The sequence below is a fragment of the Mustela lutreola genome, chromosome 7 (genome assembly GCF_030435805.1).
Source record: "Mustela lutreola isolate mMusLut2 chromosome 7, mMusLut2.pri, whole genome shotgun sequence".
NCBI classification, from domain to species: Eukaryota; Metazoa; Chordata; class Mammalia; order Carnivora; family Mustelidae; genus Mustela; species Mustela lutreola.
Genome location: NC_081296.1, coordinates 74603077 through 74620781, shown reverse-complemented (window position 1 = coordinate 74620781; position 17705 = coordinate 74603077). Strand labels below are relative to the sequence as shown.

The 17705-nt window shown below is 47.4% G+C and overlaps 1 protein-coding gene across 1 annotated transcript in view; it reads left to right on the top strand.

Annotated features, from left to right (window-relative positions):
• Positions 1–4881: 4881 nt before the first annotated feature.
• SHC4 (SHC adaptor protein 4) overlaps positions 4882–17705 on the top strand; it is a 136582-nt gene continuing 123758 nt past the window's right edge. The window contains exon 1 of the mRNA XM_059181486.1: positions 4882–6263. Within this exon, the coding sequence (XP_059037469.1) occupies positions 5676–6263 (588 nt within the window). The 5' untranslated portion in view covers positions 4882–5675. The remainder of the gene's footprint in view (positions 6264–17705) is intronic.

Below are 17705 nucleotides of genomic sequence, written 5' to 3'. Positions count from 1 at the left end.
CTTAATAACTTTTTCACTTCTCTAGCTTATTTTTTTAAAGATTTTTTATTTAAATTCTATTAGCCAGTATTATCTCTAGCTTATTTTATTGTAAGACTAGAGTATGTAATACATATAACATACAAAATATATATTAATTGGGTGTTTATGTTATCAGTAAGGCTTCCAATTAACAGTGGGCTACTAATAGTTAAGTTTTGGGAGGCTCGAAAATTACACATGGATTTTTGACTGCATGGTGGAGGGCACTTAGCACCCCTTCCCCCGGTTTGTTCAAGGGTCAACTGTACTTTAAGGGTGGCCAGGAGCTGGCACTCTCCTGGACTCCCAACCTCCAGGGAAATACATTTTTTGTCTAAATCACTATTCTTTTGGATTTGTGTGTTTTTGCATCTAAACCTGACCCTGAATAACTCACCTACTTGTCATCGGCTTGGTGTCTAACACTCTACGTAGCCCTTCCAGGCACACTGTCTCATTTTCAATGGATAGATAAATACCCATTTTCCTGTGCCATTTCTAGCAGGTCCTGGGTTCAAAGAGAGCCAGCGAGGGCTGACAGCAACTGTGAGAGAGCTGTTTACTTGCCAAGGCTGAAGACCATAGGGAAAATGAAAGAATTTTGTTGAGGGGGCAAAAGGAAGATGGTGCTTTTGGAGATGGTCATAACTCATTAATGACCATCTTTGTGCTGCGAGGCCCTGACTCTCTGAGACCCAGCCCTTCCTCTCACCATTTCACTACCCATTTTTAAACTGCTATTTTGGTCTGCAGCAAGAACTTTATATAAATATGGGTTTTGTGGATTGTTTTCCCCCTGAGAGGTTTATCCGAGGCGCGATTATTGCTAATTGAAATAGAGCTTCAGCAGGGTTTCCATTACTCACTGATGAGCTGTTGAATTCAGCCTCAGCGCACTCTCTTGAAGTGTAGGTCTGCTTCGTGACAGAAATGGTATGGGTAGCTGGGGTTAAGAGTCCTCGTGCTAGACGGTACTCTGATGCCACCTGTTCTCCTTGGTTCCAGAGCAGCAACTGGCCTGTCATCCACCAGCACTGTTTCTGTCTTGTTCTGTCTCCACCTCCCTGCACTCTCTGGCACCCCCCACCCCCACCCCGAATCTCCCATGGAGCTGTCTTCAAAGCTGGCCAGGCATTTTTGCCCAGGCCCCCTTCTCTCCCACTCTTCTATGAAGTCCCAGCAGGACCTGGCTAATTCTATCATGACCTAGCTCGACCCAGCTCTTCCTTAAACCTGCCCATTCCAGCCAAGAAGCCCAGCCAGGGCAGGCTGTGCCTTAAGAAGCCAGCATGTGGATTCCCAGCAGGCATCCTTGGGGGGGCGGGTGGAATGGCTCTGAGCAAAGGAGGCATACAGGCATGGTCCAAGCAAAGCCCTGTTTTCCAAGGGCAGTGATGAAAGGGGTTAATGGTACTCTGATGATTTAATGACAGTAATGGTTTTTCTTATCTATTATTCATATTTTTACTCCTGGCAATCCTAGGAGGTATTTAGGGTGAATGTTACAGATATGATCTCCAAGGAGGAGAAGGGAACAGAAACTAACATGTAGTGAGAGCCAAGTGTGAGTTTTTTGTCCACACTGGCTGGCATCACAGCAGGTAAGGACATGTAGTTGAAGTGAGACAGTGTTTGGTTCTACGCTAGACCTGCTTTGTAGAGTCATTGGCTATAAGGTTTAGACAAGCCATAACCCAGAGTGGTTGACGGCAAACTCAGAGTCTTGACTGCCTGCCTCTTCTGCAGCATGCAGATGAGGGGCCTGGGATCTAGACGTGAGCTCTCCGGTGCCCTGGGAGGCCACACTCGACGCTGGCTACTGAGCCAGGCTCCAGAGGCAGCCAGAGCTGCTGGAACGATCCTGGCATCATGGTTCAATAGCCAGGGAACCTTGGCCAAGTCCCTAAACTGAATCTGGGTCCCGTTTCCACGTCCATGAGGTGGTGATGAAAATAGTTCCAGGCTCCAGCAGTTGTTACAATGATTGAGTAGGCAGGTGAACCTTCTTTTGTTCCACAAAGAATAATTCTTACTTTAATTATCTTTATCACTGCTAATGGAAGAGGATATTCTAATGTTCCGGGGGAAAGGAAACCATCCGCCTTGCCCAGCCACTTACCTGGAATGGAAATGCTCTCAGTGAATGAGCTTCTCTTGGGGTAGCTGGGGCAGCTTTTCAGCCCCCGCCTTTGGGCTGAGAGCTGCCTGGGTGTGTTGGCTGGCCTCTGTGGCTGTTCCCTGCTCCCAAGTTGCAGGTCTGGTTCTTTTCACCCTCGTAATCGGCCCTGGCAGAGCTGCGTAGGACGGCCAACGTCTCCAGGGTCCCCAGGGACAGAGAAGCCACCCACCTCACCTCGTCTCACCTGATCCACCCTGCCCCTCGGCCCTCCTAGGACTCAGCCCTCCTGAGGAATGTGGACGGCTGTGAATCCCCCTAGTTTGGCCGGCACAGGGCCTGCCCGGGGGGTGCAGGTTGTCCTGGGCACCCCGTCCTGCAGTCGTGAAGACCTCAGCAAGGACTCACATTAACCACGTGGGCTCCTGTTCGTCCTTCTTTCTCCAGGCCCAAGCAGTTGTTAAGAAATTGTTTCTTTGGGCGCCTGGGTGGCTCAGTGGGTTAAGCCGCTGCCTTCGGCTCAGGTCATGATCTCAGGGTCCTGGGATCGAGTCCCGCATCGGGCTCTCTGCTCGGCAGGGAGCCTGCTTCCCTCCCTCTCTCTCTCTGCCTGCCTCTCCATCTACTTGTGATTTCTCTCTGTCAAATAAATAAATAAAATCTTTAAAAAAAAAAAAAAAAAAAAAAGAAATTGTTTCTTTGAATGGTGTTGGCTTTCTCAGCTTCTCCCACTCTGTGCTCTGTTTTTGATTGCCTGCCGTGGTGTAGATTCTGTACCCTGGGGGATCAGAGTACTAGCGTCAGGGTCAAGTGGCCCTGGTTCCAAAGCCTTTCTATGCCCTGACTGCCAGGTACTCAAGGAGGCAGGCGCTGTATGGCACATGAAGCCAAGTACTTTACAGGGATCAGTATTAGCTCACAGACCCTCATAACATGTCCACTAGATATATGCTTTTCTTTTTTTAAGATTTTATTTATTTATTTATTTATTTGTCAGAGAGAGGGAGAGAGGGAAAGAGAGAGCACAAGCAGGGGGAGCAGCAGGCAGAGGGAGAAGCAGGGTCTCCACTGAGCAAGGAGCCCCAGCAGGATTTGATTCCAGGACCCTGGGGATCATGACTTGAGCTGAAGGCAGACACATAACCAACGGAGCCACCCAGGCGTCCCTAGATAGCAGCTTTTCTTTCTTTCTTTCTTTCTTTTTTTTTTTTTTTTAAAGTTTTATTATTTATTCATTTGACAGAGATTGACACAGCAAGAGAGGAAACACAAGCAGGGGAAGTGGGAGAGGGAGAAGCAGGCTTCCAGCTGAGCAGGGAGTCGGGTACAATGCTTCGATGCAGGGCTCGGCCCCGGACCCTGATATCATGACCTGAGCCAAAGGCAGATACATAACGACTGAGCTACCCAGGCGCCTCTAGATAGTTGCTTTTAACAGATGAGGACATTGAGGCACAGAGAGGTGAAGTAAATTTCTCAAGGCAGCACAGTATGGGGATCTGTGACAACAAAGAAGGGAGCCCTAGGAGGGGAGCAAAGGGGAGGGGAAGAAAGAAAAAGAAGAAGGCTACTTCACACCTTACTCAGAGCTTTGTCTCCCCAGCTCCCCAGGAGGTGTGTGTGTGGGGGGGGTCTAACTGACTTAGCCACTCTCTCAGTTTCACCAGAAGAAGGTGTGGGGTGAGGAGAAGAGGTCAGCCAGGATTGAAGGGAAGACTTATGAGAAGGCAAAAAGGCCTTCCACGGAAAAAACACATCCTAACCGTTCTGGCAGACAGCAGGTGAAAAGGTGCCTTCTTTCTCTGGGGAAGCAGGAACCAGCCAGGATGCAACCATTTAATTCAGAACCTGTGTTTAGATCCCAAGGGAGCTTGGGCCACTGGCTTGGGCCACTCATGAATACACATGAGCCTAATGCAGCCTTGTGGACGGTAAGACAATGCAGGCGACATCCCCCATTCCCGGTTGCCATGGGTTGTTTTAATTTGTAAATTAATGAACAATTTTAGATGTAAGAGCGTTGGCCTACAGAGAAATGTAATCTTCAGCAGAGATTTTGTCTCTTCTGATATGTGATTTCCACATCTTCCCTGGGTTTCAGCAGTTTCCTCTCCTCTATTCCTCAAAGAACCTGCATTTCCCTTTCCTGACTCCCTTCCTGGCTTCCTGTGCGCTAAGCCTTTGCAGTTGTCATCATGGCTTCAGAATGCATTTGATAGGTACAGGAAGTTGCACCAGACGGGAGATGGAACCAGCAATCAATAAAAAAAGAACTATGTTTCTAAGAAAAATGCATCACGGCTTCCCACCGGAGTTGTGTACCATATGTCCTAATATCCCTGGAACAATGGAGCTAAATCTTAGCTCTTCTGCTTGGCTTTCCCGGCCATCTCAACAAAAAGAAAAGAGACCTTTTAACCTGCTGCTACCCAGCTTCCCCACGACTCCTAGTACAGATTGCCTTTCCTTTTAACCCTTTCATCAGATATCACAAAATAAAATCTCTCCTTCCAGCTTTATTTCTTCTGGCTACTAGTTTAGTATATTTATGGTGCATGAGTCATCAAGCTGCCGCCTGATTGGATAAAAACCAAGCACCCCTGAGACCATCAGTCAATTACGGCTATTCTCAGCTTCATTCACAGATTTATTAGCTTGCACACACACAGAGAAATTCATTCAGCAAAGTTCATTCATAAAAATTTCAACACTCTGCATCATTCTGCACATCTCAGCCTTCTGCTGCCGACGGGTTCCTGAAAGAAGCTCTGAGCCGACTCCAGGAGGGAGGGAAGCTCAGAGCTAGGGTGGGCAGGCAGGGAGGGGAGCTGAGGAATACGGAGGGATCGCGAGTCCATGAAATAATGCGGAGCGCCGCGGGTCACTAGTACTTCTGGCTTGTGGCCCGGACGGGATGCGAGACAAGATCTTCCAAGAGAGGGCAGCCATCAGAATCAACGAACTCAGGCTGAGGGCGCCTTCGCCTCTCCTAGACATCTTCTCTTTTTCCTTTTTTTAAATGAACAATCACTGGAACAAATAAAGGGTTAATAGGCCAGTCATTGCCCCGCCCTGTGAGAGCCGGAGGGAGCAGGTTTGAAAGTTCCTGTGTGCGGAAGGGAAGGCTGGGGGTGGGGGGCGCTAAATATTTCTGCAAGGCTCCCGCACAGCTCGCTGGCGATGCGGCGGGACGGGCTGGCCGGTGTTCGGCCCGATTCCGTGCCTGAGAGTTGGCCGTGAGCGATCCCCGCCACCGCGGGCCTGGGTCCAGGCGTTCCCGGCAAGGAATCCAAGGCGAGAACACCGAGTGCTGCCGCTGGGGCCAGGGAGGGACTGAAATCAGCCGGGGAGTTGTTTTCCCCCGGGCTGTCACCCAGAAGGGCCCGGCAGCCGAGGTGGGCGAGGGACAGTGCAGAGTTGGGAGAGGTGGCTGCCGCGAGTTGCATGGGGCATTGAGGCATTCGCTTTCCGTTCCGTTTATCTAGCAGACGACGAGGCGATTTATGCAACAGTATCCTGTTTCAGCACTGCCAAGGCTATGCGAAAACGCGGTCAGGACAGCCTGGCAGGACTTGTGCTGTATGTAGGACTCTTCGGGCACCCCGGCATGCTGCACAGGGCCAAGTACAGCCGCTTTCGGAATGAGTCCATCACGTCCTTGGACGAAAGCAGCCCCGCAGGCTCCGTGGGGAACAAGGGCTCGCCTCAGCCTCCCTACCCCACCCTGGCACCTCACCTGCCGGCTGCTGAAGATGCCACCTTGGCGTCCCAGGAGAGCCCCACCCCACTGTGCACCTTGATCCCTCGCATGGCCAGTGTGAAGCTGGCCAACCCGGCCACCTTGCTGAGTCTGAAAAACTTTTGCTTGGGTACCAAAGAGGTGCCCCGGCTGAAGCTCCAGGAAAGCCAGGACCCGGCTCCCAGCAGCCCGGCTTCCCCTGAGACCGGTCTAAATAGGGCTGGGTCCGCACCTCCACCGCAGCCAGACCTGGTGGGGCACAGGGCGACTGTCTTAACTCCCGATGCCTGCCCCCTTCCTGGCCCTGGGGAGCCAACCCCAGGGAGCAGGCAGGACAGGCACTTTCTACAGCACCTGTTGGGGATGGGCATGAACTACTATGTGAGGGTAAGTCTATCTCCCTCTCTGTGCTCCTTCTAAGAACTCCGGGGGAGAGGGGCATCTTTCCTTCTGAAAAGGGCTGCACACCACCTAGCTGGGTTCTAGGTTTGGACGAGACATTGTGTAGCTGGACTGAGAGGAGGGGAGCTGGGTTATGAGTTTTCCTAGAAATATGTGGCTTGTACTCGAGTCAGACAACTTTCAATTCAGGGACATGAACTGCTGCTAACTTGTAGGTAGTATCCAGGGGGGAGGGACAGCTTTTGATGGAGATGACGAGATGGTGTCTTCTTGTCCCCCCCTGGACCTAGCATTCTGACCCAGAATGGTGAAGAATTTCTAATCTGTTTAGTGATTGAGACCTGCTAGACTCTATCAGCCACTGTATTGCAGTAGGGATTTCTGTGCTAGAGGAATGCATGATGTGTAAGGGACTTGAATTACTATTTTTAAAATGTAATTCAGCATTTAACAAGAACTTCTCAAAATGTGGCCATGTCTCTTTGCTTGTGCTAAGAGCTAGTCTTAGGTCTTTCGTGCTCCCCCCACCCCCACCTCACCTTGTCTTTATTGCCTAAACTGCGGCAAGTGGGCCTTGTCCATGAGCTGCTGTGTGCAATATCGGGGTCCTTACTGGCCTCCCATATGCCCTTGCTTATTCCAGATCTGGGTGAGATTTGCCCCCTGCTCTTCTGGAGTTCACATTTCAGTCGAGGAAACCAACCAATGCACGAAATAATAAGAGAGCAGTAGTTAGTAACCGAAATCTAGTGTGAGAATGCTGAAGGAATTCAGGAAAAGGGAACGGTTGTTGTGGTCGGGGATTCATTTACAAGGGAAACCTTCAGAAGGTGTGTCTTGGAAGAGATATCAGAGCTGGATTGGCAGAAAGGAGGAGATTCCTGGCAGGGCAAGAATAGGTGCCATCTGAAAGGCCGGTATCACGGTGGCAGCTGCGGGGGTGGATCTTACAGGCCAGGCTCAATGGAAGAGGGGGATGCTGGAGGGTCGTAGGTGATAGAGAGAGTGGCTGGCATATCACTGGTGCTCCAACAAATGTGAGTTGAATAGAGACAAATATGGATCCTGGGTCGCTTAGGGAAGAGGGAGCCATTGACTAAAGCCCTTAAATGTCAGAGGAGGAGTTGGTAAACACTGTGACTGGTAAACAAGAACCCTCACTTGGTTTGTAGGCAAACTGGGACTTGATGAAAGTGGTTTCAAAAGGATCAGCCTGAATTGATCTGAGATGTCTGGAAATGGGGAGAAATTAGAGATTTGGGAGGCCAGTCGGAAAGCCGAGAGTTTAGGCGTGAAGGGATGGGAACGTGGCTTGACGTGGAGGTGTGAGGGAGGAGATGAAGACAAGAACCTCTGTGAGAAGATTCAGCAGCCGTGGGTGGTCCATCAGCCCATTTCAGCTCATGATCCAAACGGCAGAATAGTGGACGTTTCCTGAACAGTGGGTAGACCGGTGAGTTCGTCATTGTTGTCTATGGAGGTTCTGAGGAGGGAGATAGAAGCAGAGCGAGTTGGGAAGGGGTCACGCTATGTTTGCTTTGCACAGATGATCTTTAAAGTGATGGTACCTAAGGGCTAGTCATGGGTGAGTGAGCAGTCATGGAAGACCGGCACTCAGGTGAGAAGTCTGACACGAAGGTGCACATTTGAGAGATAACCAGTAACTAGCACCAACGGACAATTAAGATCTCAAGAAAGGGCAGACAATGAACGCTGAGAGAGTTCCAGGGAGGACAGGCGTGGGGCAGCTCTGGCACATGGATAAGTCCAACCTCTAAGGAAGATAAACTTAGGGGACATGCAGTTCTTGCCCTCCCCCAGACTGGCATGGCTCATAATGGGAATAGCTTCGTGTATCTACTAAAAGTTCACGGGCACATTCTCATTCGTCAGCCTAAGAGTCTGCCAGGCTCTAGTGGGAAAATGAGTGACCCCAGACCCATGCTCTCTGCACCCGCCTTCCCATGACCTAGACATCCTCTACCCTCTGCCCTGCCTTCCCTTCCCTTTTGTACCTCCTTCCACCTCCCCATATCCACACACCTGAACAATTTTGGATGTGAAGAGTTGCTGTATGTCCTCCACTTTCCCTAGGGAGTGTTTCCATTTTAGATTTTTAATGAGGACATCATCTGTCTTTTCGTGGTGATGACAACAGACCCTAGGGAAGGCACTGACCCCCATCACCCAGGTGGGCCACACTGTATTGCCAATAGACAGTGACATGAGACACCGGTTAACACTTCTCATAGGAGGTCAAAATATATGGAAGAGCCTACTTTGTTAATTTTTATAGAAGTCCCACTTTGAAAGATAGAAGGGACACAGAAGTTATCAAGTTCAATGCCTCTGTGGGGAAACTGAAGCCCAGAGGCGTGATTTTTTAAGGCTGCCAGGTGAGGCAAAAGGAGAGTTAGAACTCAAGTTTGCTGTGTGCTATTCTTTGCTCTTTTCACCACAGGTTTCCATCCTGGTTGAAATTCTGTTCCTCAGAATTTTTTTTTAAAGATTTTATTTATTTATTTGACAGACAGAGATCACAAGTAGTCAGAGAAGCAGGCAGAGAGAGAGGGGGAAGCAGGCTCCCTGCTGAGCAGAGAGACCAATGTGGCACTCGATCCCAAGACCCTGAGATAACAACCTGAGCCAAAGGCAGAGGCTTTAACCCACTGAGCCACCCAGGCGCCCCCTCAGAATTCTTTTAGATATGAACCCATTTAAAAAATGAAATGCCAACCTATTAATCTTTTTCTATTGCCAACCTATTAGTTTATAGTTAAAAATTATCATACCAAGTGCACCCAAATTGCAATTCCTGTATTCCCATCTGTAGAAAGATGCACGTAGGAAGATTTAAATCAAAAGTTGTTTAGGGGTACCTGGATGGCTCAGTCAGCTGAATATCTGACTGTTGGTTTTACCTCAGGTTGTGAGTTCAAGTCCTGAGTCTGGCTCAGTGCCCAGTGCAGAATCTACTTGTGATTCTCTCCCTCTCTTTCTGTCCCTCCCTCTACTTGCTCCTCTCTCTCAAATAAATAAGTAAATAAAATCTTTATAATATATTTATATAAAAAGTTTCTTAGTGATGATGGAATCAGAGCAGAGAAGTGAGAGAGATATTCTTGGTGGCTAGTGGACATAGAAGCAACTTTTGTAGGCAGGAGGTAGCTACACATTCTACTTCCTTATCCATATCATGTGACTTCTCTCCCTGCCCAAACTTATTTGTTTATTCATTCACTCGTTTATTCAACAAATATGTATTATGAACCCAGTATATGACTGGAACTCTTCCAAACCCTGGGGATACATCAGTGAATAAAAGAAAGCAGGTCTGAGCCCCATGGAACTCATATTCTCATGAGTAGAGAGGGGCCCTGATTGAGTAAACAAGTAAATGCAATATATCACACGTACTAAGTGGTAGGGAGAGCAATAAAACAGTGGAAGTAAAGAAAGGCAGTTGTACTGCATTCCTTTTGGGGCAAAATGACAGAGTTGTAGTTACTCTTTGTTTTATTTTCTTACATCTTTTATCTTTACGATAGGAACTGTATTTGCCTTCTGCTCTAAGTTAGATTTGACTTTGGGTTAAATAGCATTTTAAATTAAAGATTTATTTATTTATTTGAGAGAGAGAGAAACAGAGAGCAAGCCTACAAGTGTGAATGGAGGAGGGGCAGAAGGAGAGAATTTTCAAGCAGACTCCCCGCTGAGTGAAGAGCCCAATGCAGGGCTCCATCTCATGACCCATCAGATCATGACCTGAACTGAGACCAAGAGTTAGGTGCCCAACCGACTTAGTCACCCAGGTGTCTGTAAATATCATTTTTTTAAAAATTTTATTTACTTATTTGACAGTGAGAGATCACAAGTAGGCAGAGAGGCAGGCAGAGAGAGAGGAAGGGAAGCAGGCTCCCTGCTGAGCAGAGAGCCCGATGTGGGGCTCTATCCCAGGACCCTGAGATCATGACCAGAGCCGAAGGCAGTGGCCTAACCCACTGAGCCACCCAGGTGCTCCTCATTTTTTTTTTTAATTGACTGTTCATTCGGTCTTACAATATAGAGTCAGTTATACAGCTGAAAATGTATTATAAGTTCTGAACACCTATTTTTGAGTCACTTTCATTTAAGCTCAGACCTTGAACCCTCTGAAGATCTTTCAGGGAAGTTAGGCCAGCAAGCTATTATTTGAGAGATACCAAGCCAGAAGTGGGACAACCAGACCCAGGTCTGAGCAAAGCAGTGAAGTGAGTGGAGTCCCTGACATGGTGCCAATTAGTGACTTTTGTTCCCCCCATAAGGTTAAGTCTTATTTCTTTAGGAGGTATTCTCAAGTCACTTTATCTGTCACTCAACATTCACTCAGAGGTCTCTCCATTGCCCAATATAGTCCGTGGCAAGTACGGAAAATACACAATGTGACCAGTGCTCTCATCTCTAGAAGGAAAGGACTGCTCTATAGGGCCTTGAAGCCCACCCCCCCCATTTAATGACTCTAGCATCTTTCTTCATATGGAAGAGATTTAAAACCTTAGTTCCCATTCCGATTCCCAACCCTCAAATTGCTTCTGATTTAGTTGAGAGCTAAATGAAGCAGAGGCAAAGAAACCAACTGAGCCATAGTGGCCATATGCCAGTAGGGCAGTTCTGATGCTAGTTCTCCAAGGGAGGCTGCATTCTCCAAATGCTGACACCAAGCCCTCCAAAGTATCTTCTCTACTATCTCTATTATCTACTCTCTATCTTCACGCTTTCCATGGCAAGTTAATAGCAAACAGGGTTCAAATCAAGATTTGTCTCATCCCGGTGCTTATCTTCTTCCCACCATCTGACTCTACCTTGGACCAAGACGGGTGGTCCTGAAAGCTTGTGAATGGGAGAGCCCAGACGAAGGGCCACACAGATGAATGCACGACAGCTTTATTACAGGACCGACCCCCAGACCTTTCCTCGTTGCATTTATTTGCACGATTTCCGTCTCATCACTTCAGCCCAACCCACCCCAGTGATTTCCCCAGGTTGTGTTAATTCACTAAGGCGTCTGTGACAAATATAATAAACTAGGTGGCTTATGCTGCAGAAATCTATTCTTTCAAAATTCTGGAGGCTGGAAGTCTGAAATCAAGGCCTTGGCAGGGTGAGGCTCTCTTGGAAGTCTCTAAGAGAGGATTCTTCCTTGCCTCTTCCAGCTTTGGGTGGTTGCCAACAATTCTTGGCATTTCTTGAGTTGGAGAAACATCGCTCCAACCTCTGCCTCTGTTTTCAGCATGGCTTCCTTGCCGACGGGACCATCTCCGAATTTCCCTCCTCTTATAAAGATACAGGTCATTGGACTTGAGTCTTCGCTGATCCGATATGTCCCCATCTTAACTTGATTATATCTGCTTCCAGATAAGGTCACCTTCATAGATCCATTTAATTTGGGGGTGTTGTAGTTCAAGCCATAACAGTCCCCAAGAACACGTATCGCAATGTGTTTGCCCACAGAAGTGTTCTTGTCTATTGGGCTCGTCAGCTTTGTGTGCAAATATGAATTTATGTTGAGGAATTTATTTACTTCCTTTGTAAATTTCAGAGCCTCCTCTTATCATCCATCCTTTCTTGTCTAATGGTATGGCTTATTACTGAGCCAACAGACTAGTATTGTCTATTGTCTGTTGTGTAGACTCGACGTAGTCCACAGTACCACGTTGCTCTGTTTGCCCCAAGGATCTTTCACACGGGGCAGCACAAGTCTAAGAGTTATGAGATCTGCATTAATCTAATGGTTCTGGTGCTAACCAGCTGCCCTTATGTGAGTCATTTCACCTCTCTGGGCCTCATTTTCTCATATTTAAAATAAGAGATTTGAGCAAAATGCTGCCTAAGAACCTGAGACTCTAGGTCTCCTTTCCCGTTGGTCTATTAGAATCTCTTTTGCTTAGACAATGGATTCAGGTCAGTTTCCTAAAGGAAGTCATGTTTAACATCTTTGTGTTAATAGAGGGGAAAAGAAATGTCTTGAGCACCCTCTTACCAACACAGAGCTGGCTTCACCAGTAAAGTAGAAAGGGGTGTGTTATACTGGCCTGGACACAGGTGCTCAGTTCTAGAGAGTTGGTGTAAGAGAAATCAGGTCGTGGAAAAACATCCAAGTGTAGGATTCCAGGGAGGAGTGGAGGGCAGGCTGATCCAAGAGGCAGGCCAGGGTGAGTGATGGTAGCAGGGCTCATGGTGTACATGGTCCAGCCAGCCAACCTGAGGACTGTAGGAACAGCAAAAGTAACCCTTCTCTATTCTCTCTGGAGAGAAGTGCTAAAAGAAAAAGGCCCTGCCACACAAAGAGACAGTCTAGTAACCCTAACCTTGAAAGAGGGAGATTTATAACTCTGGGAAACCCCTGAAGAGACAGTCCCACGATTTATGCAAAATAAAGGCAGACCTGAGTGGTGTAGGTCAGGCCATCATGGGTAACAGATGGCTTTCTGCCTCTGTGTGCTGCCCTTTTTTCTAAGTTATTGGGGTCTAAAAGGGTGGTCATATGGCTGGGAGGAAATACTTCCATCGAAGACTGACAATTTGTCATTCAGGGTGTTATATTTTCCTTTCTGTTTCTTGGAGTGAATGTAAAAGTAGATTCTCCTAGAATCTAGAAAAATCCTGGCAGATTTGACCCATTGTTCCTGTTAATCCCCTTTTAATTTTTTTTTTAATTTATTTTTACTTTTGAAAAGATTACTTATTTATTTATTTATTTTGAGAGAGAAAGTGCACTTACAGGGAGAGGGATAGAGGGAGAGGGAGAGAAATCCCAAGCAGGCTCCATGACCAACATGGAGCCTGAAACTGGACTTGATCCCAGGACCCTAAGATCACTACCTGAGCCACCCAGGTGCCCCAGTGTTATTCCTTTTCAACTTTCACATATCCTCTAGTTCTTCCTACCCCTGAATACTAGAGCATTACCTGGAAGAGAGAATCCTAGAGTTCCCCTAGTTCAAAATCTTCATTTTATAGTTGAGGAAAACAGAGGCTCAGAGATAGGAAGTAAGTTGCCCCAAGCCACACAGCTTCTAGTGGTGAAGCCCAGACAAGAACTCCCAGTTCTGTGTACAGCACGCTTATGTACCTCCGTCTTGCTTCACCTCTCCTGACTCCCTGAACTAAACGTTCTCTGCCAAATATCTCTGTTGAGGAAAATACTGTGTGTGCGCTTTTGTTTAAGAAGACCAGAATAAAAACTTTTTTTTCTAATAGAAAAATTGCCTTTCAAAAGCAACAAAACGGAAAAAGTGAGGCAGAGTGGTAAGGAGCCCCAAATGCCTTAGCTTTATCCATGTTTCCCCTTTTTGTTGAAGGCGGTCCCTGCCCATGGTGACATGTTGTGGGACCAGGACTTCACGACATGCATGGACTGACATCTGTGAATTCCTCTTCCACAGCTTTTGGGGATGACTTCCCTATTATGGCTTCTCCCCTTGCTTCCATTTTCCTGTTACTCCAAAGCCAATACCATGTTACTGTTGGCTGAACCAACCCTGTTTCCCAGTATGACAGTCCCATGACCTAAATCTAAATCTAAACCTTCACACAGCTCGGGAGGCGAGGACATTCTACACTCCCCTCCCCAGCATCAGGGATATGAGGTCCCTGGGGTTTCTTCCTCTCTCCTAAAAGATACAAGCTTCAGATTTCGGTGAGTTGGGGGGCAGTGGAGGCGGAATGAGAGAGGTCTGGTCAGATCTGTTCAGAAGAATCAAGAAGAGGGTTACCGAAAGATGCAGGCCTTAGTGCAGCCCACAAATAGCCATTACAGGAAAAGATTCCATCTGAAATAGCAGAGTTTAGGGAGAGGGTATTTGGAAAAGTCAGTGCCTTCTGAGAACTGGATTTTCTATTGTGAACATTGACTGAAGTCATATGAAACTTGTCAATATCATAGAAGTGACAAGCAAGTATACATTTGTAACCGTAAACTCAGGTGTACAAGAAATGTCATTACAAATGTATTTTTAAAAAAATCACATGAAATCTGACACCAAGCCCTTTCTTGCTTGGCCGGCAGTATTTCAGTTTTGGTCATTATTCATCCTCCAACCTCTAATCATAATCACATAGTGAATCGGGAGGCTTATTTTGCACCCCTGAATAAGGAAAGGCCTTCAGTTCATGGTATAGAATATTGATAGTCCCCTGAAGACAGGAGGCGCTCCTATGACTCGACCTCCATTTGCACACTAGAATCCTCACCCATTCTGAGAGCCCCTTGCTGAGAATCCAGCCCCTCCAGCTCCCCCTCCAGCCATTCCCCTTGCTAAGACTTGCCACTTCCCTAGGGCTTGGCCAGGATGCAGTTTGAGGGTCTGGAATGCTGAGCGACTCGCCGGTATCAACTGCCCATCCTTCTCCCATCACTGACCCTGCAGGATCAGGAGGACAGATGGCTTAAGCAAGTTAATGGGAAACCCAGAAGCAGCCAGCAGCCAGAGGGGGCACTGATGGAGGGAGCGCACAACAGAGGGGCAGGAAGGAAAGTACACAGCCCACCGACAGAGGCTGAGCAAAAATGGAATGAAGTTTAAAGAGTTGCCCCCATTTGTCAGGGTCAGACACTGGCAGTCAAGGGCTCTGACGGAAAATGAAGCTGAAATTTCTTGGGAGGAGTTGGACATTACACTGCCTGTGGGAGGTTGAGGGGACTGAGAGAGAGAGAGAGAGCGCGAACAAGTAAGCAGAGCAGCAGGCAGAGGGAGAGAGAGAGAGAAGCAGGCTCTCGGCTGAGCAGGGAGCCCGATGTGCGACTCCATCCCAGGACACTGGAAACATGACCTGAGCCAAAAGCAGCCACTTAATCAACTGAGCTACCCAAGGGCCCCAAGTTGCAGAGTTTTAAAAGATAATGGAGCTCCAGGATGGGCACAGGCCATCCCTATTTTGTGAAGACATGGGTCAAATTTTGTTTGTAGTCAGTTCTTTGAGACAATGAATTTTTCCAGGGAAACAGTGTTAAAAATTGATAAGCTTTTTCCTATAGTGAGAGAGAGAATTAAATGGAAATATATATATCTACATATAGATGATATATAGATATATACACATAGTAGGTCCCAGGTAGAGGGAGGAAAACACACTTTCAAAGGGCCAAGAGTGCTTTTGGGCACAAATACATTGAAATAGGCTAAACTTGACTCCACGGTTTCACTGTGTCCCCTTGGCATCCTCGCTCCTGGCCAGCAGCGCTGCCCTGGCAGACCTTCCTTCCCTGGTCCTTCCCTGTGGTACTCCCCAGGGCAGGCCTGCCCGCCTCTCTCAGTTGCCCCCGCCCGCCTCCCTGTTGTTGGCTTCCCTCCCCGCTCAGCGCAGCAGACTGAAAGCTTGCATTTTGGAAAGAAATCTCTTTACTTCATTCACTCTTTTTTTTTTTTTTTTTTAAAGATTTTATTTATTTATTTGACAGACAGAGATCACAAGTAGGCAGAGAGGCAGGCAGAGAGAGGAGGAAGCAGGCTCCCCGCTGAGCAGAGAGCCCGATGCGGGGCTCGATCCTAGGATCCTGAGATCATGACCTGAGCCGAAGGCAGAAGCTTAACCTACTGAGTCACCCAAGTGCCCTCATTCACTCTTTATTGTAGTGTTTCTCAAAATTTCCTTAGGGCTACCGATGGCAGTGAAAAATGTTCGTCAGAAATGCAGACTCACAGGGCCCTCCTAAAGTTTCTGCGTCAGAATCTCTGAGGCTGGGGCCCAGAAACCTGTGTGATTGACACACTGTGTGAATCACATACTCACTGTGTGATTCTGAAGCGTACAAAGCTCAAAAATCTCTGCCGAGTCCATTTGGTGCAGTGGTTTTCAACAGCGATGATTGTACTACTCAGGGGACATGTGGCGATGCCTGGACACTTTTTAGTGACCATAACTGGTGAAGCAGTGGAGGCTACTGGATTGAGTGGCCAGAGGCCAGGATGCAGTTACACATGCTACAGGGCACAGGACAGTCCCCGCAACAAAGGATTCTCAGGCCCTGCTGGCGGGTGGGACAGAGGCTGAGCAGCTCTGAGGCAGTGGAGGAAAGAGTGCCACCCTGGGATGTACATTTGGAGGTGATGGTGGATGGAAGCATGAACAGTTGATTGGTCATTTGGCTTTTGAAAACTCTAACCTAAGCTGTTACTAATTGTCTCAAGTTTTCTTCTTTCTCCTCTTTAATTCCACAAATTCTTTAAAAATTATAGTTCACTTCCTCACCCCCCCAGCCACACAATATTCCCGAGGCTTCCAACATCAGGATCTCAAGGGATGGAACTGAGATCAGCCGTGGATCAGGTCTGTCCAAAGTCACAGCAGGCCGACTCTGACTCAGGTGCAGTCTGGGCTAAATGGCACTTACAGGCTAGCTTGGTATCCTAACCATGGTCTCCTACCATTACTGGTACCTTCATTTCCATAGGGAAGGGCATTAACAGTTTTAGCAAGTAACTTACCAGTAAGTTTTAAGAACAGGGCCTATCTTGGGGTTGGAAACTTCCTTTAGTTAGAGGCAAAGAAGTGCCAGAAAGCAAACAACTTGAGGAAAAAGATCATGTGCTATAAGGACAACCCCAGAAATTGAATTTTTTTCCCCTTCAATGTCATCCGATGATCGTTTATATGAATCATTCATTAGGAAATGGTAAAATATATAGTTCAGACATAATATTTTTCTTAGCCTAGTGCCAACTCCAGGTCCTGGAAAAGCACTGCCCCTCCCCCCCCCCCCCCCCAGTTCCTCTGTCCTCTGGACTTGGGTGCAGACTGATACATTGACTGCAAAGTTCTGTTTCATTGTGAGTTAAGCTACCCAAGGTCACAAGGCTCTTCAGCATAGAGCAAGGACAAAAACTTAAGTCTCTCAACTCCCAGGAGGGTTCTCTTTTCACTAGCACGGTGAGTAAGATATAATTCTTGCATGAGGAGGTTACAGTGTGAAAAGGGAACAAAGACATCCACACAAATTACTGTAACGTAAGGCAATGCCTTGTAAATGACCCCAGAGTGGTCCAAGTAAAGTATGTGGGATATCATGGAGGAAAGGGCACTTCTTCCTTTTGAGATGATTAGGGAAGTCATGAGGGAGGAGTCGTTTTAATTGAGTCTTGAGAAATGGGTAGAGTTTCCATAAGCAGAGATGCAGGACGAACATTCTAGGCAAAGAGAATGACAAGAGCGAAGGCATAAAGGTAGAAAAGCAGAGGATGTACTTGGAGAACGGTGAGTGATTTGACTGAGTTGGACAGTGCACGAGCTATATGTAGGAGATCAGCAGAAAATAAGTCAGACTGAGGCTAGAATAAACTTGTGTAGTATCTGAAAAGTAGGGTTTTCCAAGAGAAAACAGAACTTTGACAAACTCGGAGCTGTGTTTTACAGAGATCACGGGCTACCGTGTTCAGAGAGGATCCAAGA